Source organism: Podarcis bocagei (genome assembly GCF_964188305.1).
Source record: "Podarcis bocagei genome assembly, chromosome: 2".
Taxonomy (NCBI): Eukaryota; Metazoa; Chordata; class Lepidosauria; order Squamata; family Lacertidae; genus Podarcis; species Podarcis bocagei.
The window spans coordinates 91,655,356-91,667,727 of NC_138126.1; the positions used below are offsets into that span (position 1 = coordinate 91,655,356).

The following is a 12,372-nucleotide window of genomic DNA, read 5'->3' on the forward strand; positions in this document are numbered from 1 at the left end:
CCAGTGAACCCATTGCTGATAACTAAAACAGCAGCTTCATGAAAGGTTGAAAGTCGTTTAGTCACAACACAGACTTTCAAACTATCCTAAATGACTATGAAAAGAGTCTACTCAATAATCACACTAGCAGCTAAGTAGCTTGATGTATGGAAGTGCAATCAGCCCATAATGATACATGTGCAAGTAAATTAATTGATATTGCAGCGGCACTTCAAACCCTCCTGTTGCCACTGCTGGCAGGAGTCTCAAAGGAATTGCACTAACCCATGAAGGATTCATGTGTAAGCTTTGCAGAGAAGGCCCCAACTCACCCACCAGGATTTACCATCTCATCTTATATAGATTAGGAGCAGATTCTTACCATCCTTCCAAAGCTCTGCCACAAATTTGTCTGAAGACTGGTGTAGAAGCGTAGCCACGTTGTCATTCAGAGGGTCCATATTCTTCATAAGCCACTCATCTGCCTTGTAGTCCACCTGGAATTAAGCAAGTGGGGTAAACAGCAAATACTGCCAACCTTCCCAACCTGTTTTTTGTTTTTAAGGGAAGATGAGTTGCATCTCCTCATATGTGATTGACATTTAAGGAGTGCTGAAATTGTGAAGAACCTCTGCACACACTTACTGAACTCCCTTTTCAGACTAACACTGAATGTACCACACTGTCAAGGGTGTAGGGCTAGCAGGCACAACTCCTCCGTCACACTGAATGCATGAGGTGGGTTGTCTGAACGGGGTTTTTACGTGTACAGTGGATCCACTTAACATGATACTTTCCACACTCTCCCTCTGCTGCAAGTGACCCATAAGTCTTTCAAACCCATTTTAGAGATCACAACTTCCCAATGTTTATATGGCGGTAGGATACTATTAAGAAAATGCCTCCCCCCCCGAACCGATTGTAGGGTTATTATCAATTTTTTAAAAAAATTATTCTTATTCTTATTTATTAAAATTATCCCACCCTTCCACCCAAAGGTCCTCAGAGAGGCATTTGGAGTCCTGGGCAGTGCCTCACTGATGGATATGACTTTGTTCCTTGAGCCTGCAAAAGTTCAGGCTGACATTAACCCCGAAGTAACTGCAAGGGTGGCTGAATTTTTGTCAATAGTATCTCTTAAAAGAGTGGTGAATGGCATAATTTAGCAGGAAGAAACTCCTTGTTATTACATATTTTACATGGCTGTTTATTTGTATATAGTTTAAAATTTTATACAGTGGTTATACCTCGGGTTACATATGGTTCATGTTACATACGCTTCTGGTTACAGACTCTGCTAACCCAGAAATAGTACCTTGGGTTAAGAACTTTGCTTCAGTATGAGAACAGAAATTGTGCTCCGGCGGTGCGGCGGCAACAGGAGGCCCCATTAGATAAAGTGGTGCTTCGGGTTAAGAATAGTTTCAGGTTAAGAACGGACCTCCAGAATGAATTAAGTACTTAACCTGAGGTACCACTGTATATGGATGTTTTATGATGGCCTATATTTGTAATGCCTGTATTTGTAATGCCTAATAAAGGTTTGGCAAAGTAAGTAAAAGATCAGGAGCTGAAATTTACTTTTCAGGGCAAGATATGAAAAAGGCACTACAGTGGTGCCCCGCAAGACGAATGCCTCGCAAGACGAAAAACCCGCTAGACGAAAGGGTTTTCCGTTTTTGTGCTGCTTCGCTAGACGAATTTCCCTATGGGCTTGCTTCGCAAGACGAAAACGTCTTGCGCTTTTTTTAAAAAGCCGCTTGAAGAGGCGGAGTTGCGACGGACCGTGCTTCGCAAGACGAAAAACATCGCAAGGCGAAAAGACTCGCGGAACGAATTCTTTTCGTCTTGCGAGGCACCACTGTATGAGTTTCTGGCAACTACTGTACTTGGGCATGCTGCTAGAGGTGTATTAAAGGGGAAACAACTGATAGCAAGGCTTCTCCAGTCCTTGGCCCAAAGCACTAGTCAGTTACTATTTGCATCTCAGGAACACAACCTAGCCTTTAAACATTCAGGAGAGGTGAATAGCAACATAGTTTCCTCTCACCCCGGCCCACCCAAAATTCAGTACGTTTGATCCATACTGACTTTGATTCAAGATTTGCAGGACCACCCTGCAAAGATCAAAGTGGGATATAGACACTTTGAAACCCATCTAGGTAAGCCCCAGTGGGAAAATATTGATTCAAATTGTGAGGTGCCTTCTTCAATAGGTACTGATTAAGTTCTTCTACAAATTAACTGATTATACCTATAAGGGCAAGTTATACCCGTAAGTGTGAAATTGATTTTCTTTAAAGTACAGTGGAACCTCTGGTTAAGTACTTAATCTGTTCCGGAGGTCTGTTCTTAAACTGAAACTGTTCTTAACCTGAAGCACCACTTTAGCTAATGGGGCCTCCTGCTGCCGCCGGAGCCTCATTTCTGTTCTTATCCTGAAGCAAAGTTCTTAACCTGAAGCACTATTTCTGGGTTAGCGGAGTGTGTAACCTGAAGCGTATGTAACCTGAAGCGCATGTAACCCGAGGTGCCACTGTATTGCAGCACGTGAAGTATCTTGCATGGAATCAAAATGGGCACCAGAGTTTGGAAGCAACATATTTCACTCTCCAATCCTACCTGATGACCAGACTCAGGAGGCCAAACTTATTCTCAAATAGCAAGATACACAGGCTCCTGTAGCCTCTCAGAAGTCCCACAAATGGGACACACTGATAAATGCTGAAGAAATCATATAGCATTTCAAGCTTACCCTTCCTGCATAATGAATTATGCAGAAGTCTGCCTTGTCCTTCAGCTGCCGAGGCTTTTGGAATTTGGAATGGGTTCCTTGTTCCTGGACCAGTTTTTCCACAAATGTCTTGTCAGTTGCTTTGGGGAACCAGCACTCTTCATCCAGGAGAGCAAGTACACCAGGGGGGTTGGCCTAGCAAGGATTAATACATAAATAAATGTTTTATTACCAGAATCTATTCTGTTCTCACCTCCCCTCATTTGATATTCCTTTCACCATACAGTTGCACCTGAGCAACACAGCTGAAGAAGAGCACATGCTTATGCAAAAATCAAATCCATATTCACATTTCAACGGGAGATACAAGTGGACATACGTGACTAATGGCAATGGATTCCCCCCCCCCCCAAGTCAGTTGATTTTGAAATCAGATACAAGAAGGGAACAAGATACAAGCATATCAAGAATTCTAAAGCATCAAGTTCAACCAACATGATGCTTTGCCTCACAGGATGTCTCATAGCAACACAGAGCTACCTGAAATGTAATCAAAATTATCAGAACCGAAGTAAGAGCTATTAAAGGTATAGGACAAGAAAGAGGAAAAGAAACAGAGCTCAGTGACATATACACTGAAAGTCAGGGTTCCCTACCATTCAGTTAGCTCACAAAATAATGTGTGACATAAGCAAGCCTAGAGTACATTTGGGCATGTTCCAAGTTACCAGCGCCTTATTAATCAGATCCAGTGAGGCATGTATTGCCTGTAAGAACATCATTCTGAATTTCAGTTCATAACACATTTTTCTGGCTAGGTTTTGTTTATTATAAATTTGCTTTTTAAGTCGCCCGATCAGTTTTTAATTAGAAAAGCAGAATAATAATGCCACAAATGCAAACCAGGAGGGTAGCACTTGCTGGATTTGTCTACAGGCACACTTTACAGAAATGTCTCTTGATTCAACACTTAAATCCCAGAGAAGCCCCACTAGAAAAACAAAAAACAAAACTTGGATCGGTAAGGTGTATGGAATGATTTACATCAAAGAGAGATCTTGGTTGAGAAAGCTATGAGCTGTTAAAAGGACAAGGACGAGAACTTACAGGTCTTTCAATTAAATCAATACAGGGTTGCAGATCCAGTCCAAAGTCAATAAAGTTCCACTCTATGCCCTCCCTCTGATATTCCTCCTGCTCCAAGATAAACATGGTGTGGTTGAATAACTGCTGCAGCTTCTCATTGGTATAGTTGATGCAAAGTTGCTCAAAGGAATTCAACTAGGGGAAAATATCAAGAAAGTTAACTTTTTAGAGTTTTACAGCTTTTGTATTGGTTATACTACAATGTAAGTTTTGCAGGGCAAACCATTTAACAAGCAACTGGCCAAACGTGCAGAGTTTTGCACATGATTCTATGACAGCAAGGAAATAAGGCAGACGTGCTAATCTCTTACACAGAAACCCCATCTCATTCAGAGCTTACCAAGACTGCTTAAAAGTCAGGAAAAGCCACTGAAAAATGTGGTCACGTGTAGAGTAGAATCTTATCCATGAACTTTCAATATTGCAGTTTGGAGCTTCCAGATCCTTTGCAATGCTATTTTATATATGTTACAAAAATCTCTCAATCTAGTAAGTACTGGAGATTTCTTTCATCCGTCTAAATACCTCAAAGATTTCAAATCCAGCAATATCCAGGATTCCGATGAAAGAAGCTCCCTGTCGCTTGGTCCTATCCAGAGCTTTGTTAATGCGGTGAACAAGCCAGCGGAAAAGGCGTTCGTAGGTGGCTTTCGCCAATGCCTCCACAGCAAAGTCTGCCTGAAAATTTGAACGAGAATTTGGAAGAAGTTGTAAGAAAATAGAAATACTAAGTTTAACACAGTTACTATTTCCAATAGAAAGATAATGAACATGCTATTTCCTAGGTATATTTATTTTGTTTATATCCCACCCTTCATCCCAAAGGAGTATAAATGTCATATTCTAACTAAGATCTAAGCTTGAACGTTGTACCACCTAGACACAGAAGGCCAGCCATTATGTGGCTTTCTAGTTTTTCTACAGACACACACACACATCAAACTGTATCTCACTGATCAACCACTGCACCCAGTGTACCGATGCTCAGTGTACTTGTCTCCTTACTTGGAACTCCAATACTGAAGCTGAACCGAGAGGCACTGATGGGGATCCAGGCACATTTGAAATGCCAGAACTAACTTGTCAGCAGTTTTTGGGCTCCAGGTGAAACCCGAGGCCTCATATGCAGTCTTACTATAACACACAGGATATTTAACCACCCCCCAGGGCAAAGAGAAATGGTGAGAATGTTTGCTGGCCGGAAATTGGTGGCTACTTTGGGTGGAATAAGATTCAACATTTTGCATCACAGAGCTTACTTGTTCTTTGGTTTGTGCTTTCTGGACGTAGTCCCTGCCAACTTTAATGCGTGGAGTGAGTATTGCTCGAGTAAATTCCATTACATTCATCCCCAACAGGTGGCAGAGTTTCTGTGCAACTACAAATACAAACAATGCAATCAGTTATCAGAACCTCAACAACTGGTTTTAACACTGAATAAGTGTCCCCCAAAAAGCATTTCCCACAGTTCCTAATGTTAAGGAACGCTTTCCAAGTCAACTTGTTTGACAATGTACCCCCTGTGTATTGCAGAGGACTCCAGTGAATGTTCTAGACTGCCAACTCAGTTCATATAGGCTTAATGAGCCTTTGTACTACCCTACATGAACCAAGGGTACACCCTAGCACACATCCAGCTACATGTTGCAGGGGAACACTGGCAATGGTGGACAAATTGACCTTCAAGGAAGTTTTTCCACCATTACTGAATCTATCAATGAGGAATCTCAGCATTTCCCAGAACACCATTTGAAAATCACTCAAGGGGTAACACCAGTACAGTCGTACCTTGGATCCCAAACACCTTGGTACTTGTCCGTTTTGGCTCCCGAAAGCCACAAACCTGGAAGTGAGTGTTCTGGTTTGTGAACACTCTTTGGAACGTGAACATCCGATGGGGCTTCCGATTGGCTGCAGGAGCTTCCTGCAGCCAATCGGAAGCCGAGCCTTCGTTTCCAAATGTTTTGTAAGTCAAAAGGACTTCCGGAACGGATTCCGTTCGACTTCCAAGGTACCACTGTGCTTCACATTAATGAAAGGTAGGGCGATAAGTAAGCTCTGCAACTCAACAAGTGAAGCCTTCCAAACAACCAATGTAGTAAGTTCATAATTCTAGCATTCATTCACCAGGAACGTGTGCCTGGGTTTGCCTATAATAAAACTCTGTGTTAGCATATAATAAAACTATCACTAAAACTCTGTAGATTCAGGAAATACATATTACATATAGTTGTGCTTCATACATGTCAAAGCATGCATTTTAACCAGTATTAAATCAGCGCTCGGGGGGTGGGGATAGTGAACCCACTCTGATGACAAAGCCAGCCACACACTACTCTATGCATTAACAAGTTCCCTTAAGAAATCCACTTAAGCACAAAGGGCTGAATGATACAGATGATCCTTGTCACAGAGAATACAAAAGTGAACTAAGAACGTGAGAAAATTCCTACTTGTGTCAGGATTTCCTCCCCCCCCCCCCCCATGATTAAGAGGAACATTAGACACGGATAGTATTAAATTATAAAGTCAGTCCCAGGCATACCACCCTGTCACTTGAACGATCAGATTTTCTAAACTTAGCATTTATGGTCTCCAATTCTCCAAAAAGTCGTGTTTGGCTCCAGAATCACTGTCCCTGGCAGCATAATCACTGTATAGACCCAAGAAAAATAAACCGATTCAACTGCACATACCATTTTACTTGGGAGTTTTAAAGACTTTGCTGATAAGCTCTTAATGAGGTTAGAGTTCAAATACTTTTTCAAAGAGGAAATACCTCAACATAGTCTCAGGGATTCTGCAGTATTTAGTAGGTTTGGGGGTGGGGGGAACAAAACACAAGATGTGTGAACAGTACCAGTTTCTTAGTACCTGAAGGCTAGGACTTATCGCTACAACCACAGCTGCCTCTATATTGCAGGCGTAACCAACATGGTGCAGGATGATGTGAGCTGCAACTCCCACCATCCCTGGCCGTGCTTCTTGGGGCTGATGGGAGCTGCAGTCTTCAACGTCTGAATGGCACCACATTGGCCTATCCTTGATACAGAGGGAGCTGTTTCTTTGCAAGCATCTATGCAGATATCAATCACTGATGAGGAAAATAGACTAAAATCAAGTCTACCGTGCTTGTAAATATATTTACCCGTATTTTCCGGCATAGATGCCTGGTCGGTGTTTCGCTCTTTCTTGAAGGAAATGTTACCAAACTGTAGTACTGAGGACACCACTTTCAACATAGCTGGAGGCACACAAAAGAGCAGAGGACAAGAGCAGATAAATACATTGTGTATACATGTTTGACAGGCAGTCAAGTTCAGTATGAAACAAGAATATCTAACTGGTTCAGGAAAACCACAGGACAGGCCCCCTCTGTTTCAGATCGGGTCATAGCTCTGACAAGTCCAATGTTTCAACAAGTCAAGGTATTTGTCAGAGGCTCTACAAACCCTAAAATAAAGGTACTGAAATCCTACACTAGGGTAATCCAGTTCTACACCAAGAAGTTATTACTTCTTTTAGGATTTATGCTACTCTTGGAGTGTTAATGAACTACATAATGCCCTTCCCAGACCATTAAAAGTCTCTGACTTTTTAAGATTTTACTGCTCGTTATGTACACACTTTCAAGTCCATATTTAGAGCCATATACCATGTTTATTAATCTGCGATGCCACACTATTCTTGATACGATACTGAACTTACTTTCTGCATTTCTACAAAAAAGCTACAGGTTTTAAGTAAAAACACACATTTCCCCGCTTCAAAAACCAAAGCCATTTCAAACATACCCAAGATTTCATCATGAGAAAACCCCATGATATGCATGGCTTCCATTGTCTCCTGAAAGTTATCCTTATCTTGCTGGCCAGGAATGGGCACGTAGCCATTGGAGAGGAATCTGTAGTTATTAAACCCTTCAAGGAGTAAATCAGCTGTATTGAGGAGGAAAAACGCAAGAGAGGTTTCTTCAAGACACTGGGTAAAGTAACTCTCCATTCATTTAATCCTAAGGTTGCCATATTTCGAAAAGGGAAATTCCTGACATCTGCAAAGTAGTTGGGCTTTTGTGGGGAACAAACCCAAATTGTTGAGCTTTTGTGGTGAAACCTCCCCCCAAAATAGTGATTTTAAGCTTCTGGAGCTGTTTCCACTGCTTTTCCCCATCATGCTGCCATACATCCGGGTTTCCCCTGACATTTTGCCAATTTGGCAAAATTCCCCCCTGCACCATTTTTACACCCCAAAACCATTACGTGTCAGGAATTTTCCTGATGTATGGCAAGCCTATACAAGACGTTATGGCAGGCCAATATTTCATTCTCTAACAATGACAAAGCTTAAAGAGTTCAGAGACCAATTCCCTAGTATTTATAAACTATTTTAAAACCCAGATTCATTTTCACATTGGGCTGGAAGCAAACAAAAACTTTCCAGAGGACAAATGTAGACAAGCAATATTTCAGAAGACACGAAAGTAAAAAATTAGTATCCTCAAAGAACATCTACATCTGGAATGCTGATGATCCCAAGAAGAAGTGGAAGCCTTCTCACAATAATTTGTGCTTCATCTAAAGTGTAAATACCATGCTGCTTTGGCCTACCAACAGCACCTTGGCACTATTCCCAGCTTGAGTGCTCTTCTGTCCAGTGTGAGTTTGATAGCTGATGCCAGCACTCCTTTAACTGCCTGGCTTGAAGCTTACATGTTTCTGTCCAGCCAAGGGCTCAATAAATTTTATAAAGCTTTAGACTGTAATTGTCTGCTGGATCTGTTAATATGGGTGATGCAGATTTCATTGAGGCCTGCACCACTGCAGCATTCCAAATACAGAACCTTAACTCCAAATACCGAACTGAAGCCTAGCTGCAGAGTTCATTATTTAGGAATCACTCATCCAAGGTATCTTGGACAGCGCCAGTACAAATGACCTGACAAACAGAGCCATCTGTGCCCTTCCCATATGCAAAAAGATAGTAAAACCATGAAATCAATTCAGCTTCTGTTTAAACGCCGCAACTAATAAATTCAAAAGAATAATGCACTGACTCACCTTTCAAGTGTTCACCTGCCCCGGATAGAAGCTGATAGAAGATATGAAAAGTCCGCTCATCTTTGGCTTGACGGACGGCACGTGACTTTTCTAGTAGGTCTGAGCCAGAGCAATTAAGGATTTTAATGGACAACTATGCAGTTTTGCTGTGAAAAGGAAACAAACTCCTCCTAATTAACAACAGCAATCCCCCCCACCCCATTTCTTTTCACACATTCTATTTTGCACTGTGTCTTCATCAGCATCAGAAATTCTCAGCGTAGAATTTGATGTGCGAGATTAGTACCTCTAAAACCATTAGAGGTCCTACGCTTCTTCCAAATAGTCTGAGCTACATCCACCACGGGCTGCACTATTCATAAATAAATCCGATCAAAATTGTTTCCTTGAGTCTTAAAGAGACAGAGAGAGTGCAAAATCCATAAATTAAGCAGAGGTGCAATACTACTTCACAGCCAGCTTAGAGGGAGACACGGAGATGTCACTGAAAGGAGAGATAATGTTCTCCTGGCACGTGGTGAACTCCCTACAAGCTTCCAGGCTGTGGATAAACTGAGAACTGCTCGTGGTTGGGCTACGGAATGCCATCAGGCTCTGATTCAGAAGATTCTGCAACCCATGATTCCTGCTTGCAATTGCTCAGTGGCAATATAAGTGCACTCTGCATATGCCAATAGCCACAGGCCTTTTTCAAACTACTTAATCTTCCAGAGCTAAGCTCTAAGAGAGGAGGCAGTTCTGGATGTATAACCCTGCTATGAGTAAATCGTACTTTAGGGAAGACTTGAAGAAAATGAAGTAAATGTGACATTTTTTAATCATCATCATCATCATCATCATCATCATCATCTATTAAATTTGTTAGTCACTCTGTCCCGTCTAGGGTAACCCAAAGTGAACTACAACCAACCAACCAACCAAATTAACAACAAAATAAAACCCCACATAGATACATTAAAACTAAGGCGATAAAGAAATACATTAAAAAATTTCCGCCAACTTCTAAAAGGCCACAGATAGTTAAAGGCCAACGGCCTGGTTATAGAGGAAAGTTTTTGCCTGGAGCCTAACAACAACAACAACAACAACAACAACAACAACAACAACAACAACAACAACAACAACAAATTGTTTTTAAAAGAAGGTTGAAGGAAGAAAATAGAGTGGGAATGTAAAAAGAGCAACTGAGGGAGCTAGATTTCAAAAGTATGTATTATAAAGGAAATATAAGGCAGAACAAAAACATGTTGTGTTAAAAAAAAATAAGGCATGATGATCAAGGGAAGGGTAAGTATTGTGTAGGAAATATATATGCCATTTTGGGTAGAGGTGCATCTCAACAGTGAATTTCAACACAACAGAAAGGAGCAAGATATACAAATCTGAGTCCATGAAGCCAAGGTGCTCCATTTTTATTTGTTGACAGAATCATATGGCAAGCTCCTTGATTCTAGAATCTAGAGGCCCTTAGGAAGTTCATACTTCAGGGAGCTTTGCAAAGTGTCGTGTCTCCAACCATGAAATTGGCATTTTGCTTGCGTACTGTTTTTAAGCTGGCTATAACAGCTGAATGGATTTCAGAAAGGGAAAAGTAGGGAATTTGGAAGTGCAGCATATGTAGATTTGAGGAAAATGTGGTAAGCAATCAAAATGGTTGCAAGAACTTCATGCTAAATCTTCCACTTTCTGCATTCTGAACTGCAGACCTTTGTGCAATGATCATAACCAGCCCCAAAAGCTGTAAAGTAGTTACTCATTTTAATTACTTCCTATCATATCTAGTCCATTGGTAATTTTCCCAGCAACAAAATCACCCAGGTGCAGTTTCAGTGTATACCAAGACAGAACACAGCCTTGTAACCCGGTCTTCAGATGACTCAAACTGATGAAGCTTTATTTACTTCAGCAGAACCTGAGCCTATACAGCACTGAGAATTGGGATAAATGTTGACCAGCCTATTGTGGCATATTTTAAAAATTGTGTACCTTGTAAGTCAGGAGTGTGCACCAGAATTTCCTCAATATTAAGGTCTGTGCCTATTTGGCGCTTATTCTACAAACCAATAACGGAAGTGCACCTCTGCATAAGCCCCGAGTTCTCAAACATAGCCACTGAAGAAGTGTCTACTGTATTTTAACCAAGTCATCAATACAGTTTCCCAGATAATAATAATAATAATAATAATAATAATAATAATAATAATAATAATAATTTATTTGTACCCCATAAGCAGAGTTTATCAAATAAGCTACTGAAAACAGGATACATGTTTCAATGTTGGCCCCAACAATATAACCAGTAACATCAAAATTTATTCTGATGAACTTGCCCTGTAGGAAAAACACAGAAAAGAAATTACTACCTTACAAATTCAATGCATCCAAGTTTATTTAAATTGAGAACAGAAGCAATACCTCTCAACTACAGCTATAATTTACCTTTACATCCATTAAATCAATGTTTGAATGCATTTCTTAGTGTATCACTATTATTACACTTCGATCAGGTGAAGATAATTCACAATGCATTTCTTCTTCAGAGGAGGAACTCTCTCTTATCAAATCAGAATTTAAAAACCTTCACTACAAAAATAAATCACCATCTGGACTGCATTAAACTACTCATTACAAAAATAGTGCCAGAGCCATTGGAGTGATTATGTTCACAACATCAATGCAGACTTAAAGGAAAAATGTAATAGGAAACAGATGCTTAAGGACTTTTACAGGAAAGAAACTTTAGTGCATTCACGTCTTTGTGCCTCCAGTAAAAACTGAGCAAAACAGCAGCGCAGCCTGCGAACTTTTAGCCAATGTCCTATCTGTGGAGCTACCATTAGGTTTCAGATAGTACATCTGAGAAGAAGCCTAATTACATCTACTCTACTCTGCAATGCCATCATACTTTGGACAGATTGAGATTTGGCTGATCTAACTCATCCCAACCCAGTTACAAGAAAAGGCCTCTTGTTTGTTTTTTCACATCCTCTCGGCTGTGTTTACGAATGTTAAGATGTAGGACACAATGTGTTTCACAATGTCATTCACAGCCAAGATAAATTATTTTAACTAGGGACTCTCAGCTCATGCTCTTTGTCACAATGCTAAACTTTTTTTGTTTATTTTGTTATGATATTTATGCCCCACCTTTTATATTGTCCAAGGAGCCAAGGGTGGTGTACATGCTCCTCCTCATCCCAATTTGTTATCCTCTCAACCACCTTCTGAGGAAGGCTAGGCTGAGAGGGAGGGTGACTGGCTCAAGGTCACCCAATGAGCTTCATGGCTGAGTGGGAACTGAAACCCTGGTCCCCCAGGTTCTGGCTCCACCATTCTAACCTGCATGTACTGTATACGCACACCTACAGGGTACTACTGATGCTCAACTTGTAGTAGTGATTTAAAGTTTACAATGCATCTATATTATAATGAAAGCAAGATTGGAAGGCTAGTCAT

The 12,372-nt window shown here is 40.9% G+C and overlaps 1 protein-coding gene across 4 annotated transcripts in view; it reads right to left on the reverse strand.

Moving 5' to 3' along the window:
* MYH10 (myosin heavy chain 10) overlaps positions 1 to 12,372 on the reverse strand; it is a 71,807-nt gene that overhangs the window by 29,098 nt on the left and 30,337 nt on the right. For all 4 annotated transcript variants that reach the window (XM_081184443.1, XM_081184442.1, XM_081184444.1 and 1 more), the window contains 9 exons: positions 11,184 to 11,247; positions 8,917 to 9,015; positions 7,654 to 7,797; positions 7,008 to 7,103; positions 5,119 to 5,237; positions 4,385 to 4,537; positions 3,821 to 3,994; positions 2,735 to 2,908; positions 362 to 476 (listed from right to left, as the gene is read on the reverse strand). In XM_081184443.1, coding sequence (XP_081040569.1) covers positions 362 to 476; positions 2,735 to 2,908; positions 3,821 to 3,994; positions 4,385 to 4,537; positions 5,119 to 5,237; positions 7,008 to 7,103; positions 7,654 to 7,797; positions 8,917 to 9,015; positions 11,184 to 11,247 — 1,138 coding nt within the window. The remainder of the gene's footprint in view (positions 1 to 361; positions 477 to 2,734; positions 2,909 to 3,820; positions 3,995 to 4,384; positions 4,538 to 5,118; positions 5,238 to 7,007; positions 7,104 to 7,653; positions 7,798 to 8,916; positions 9,016 to 11,183; positions 11,248 to 12,372) is intronic.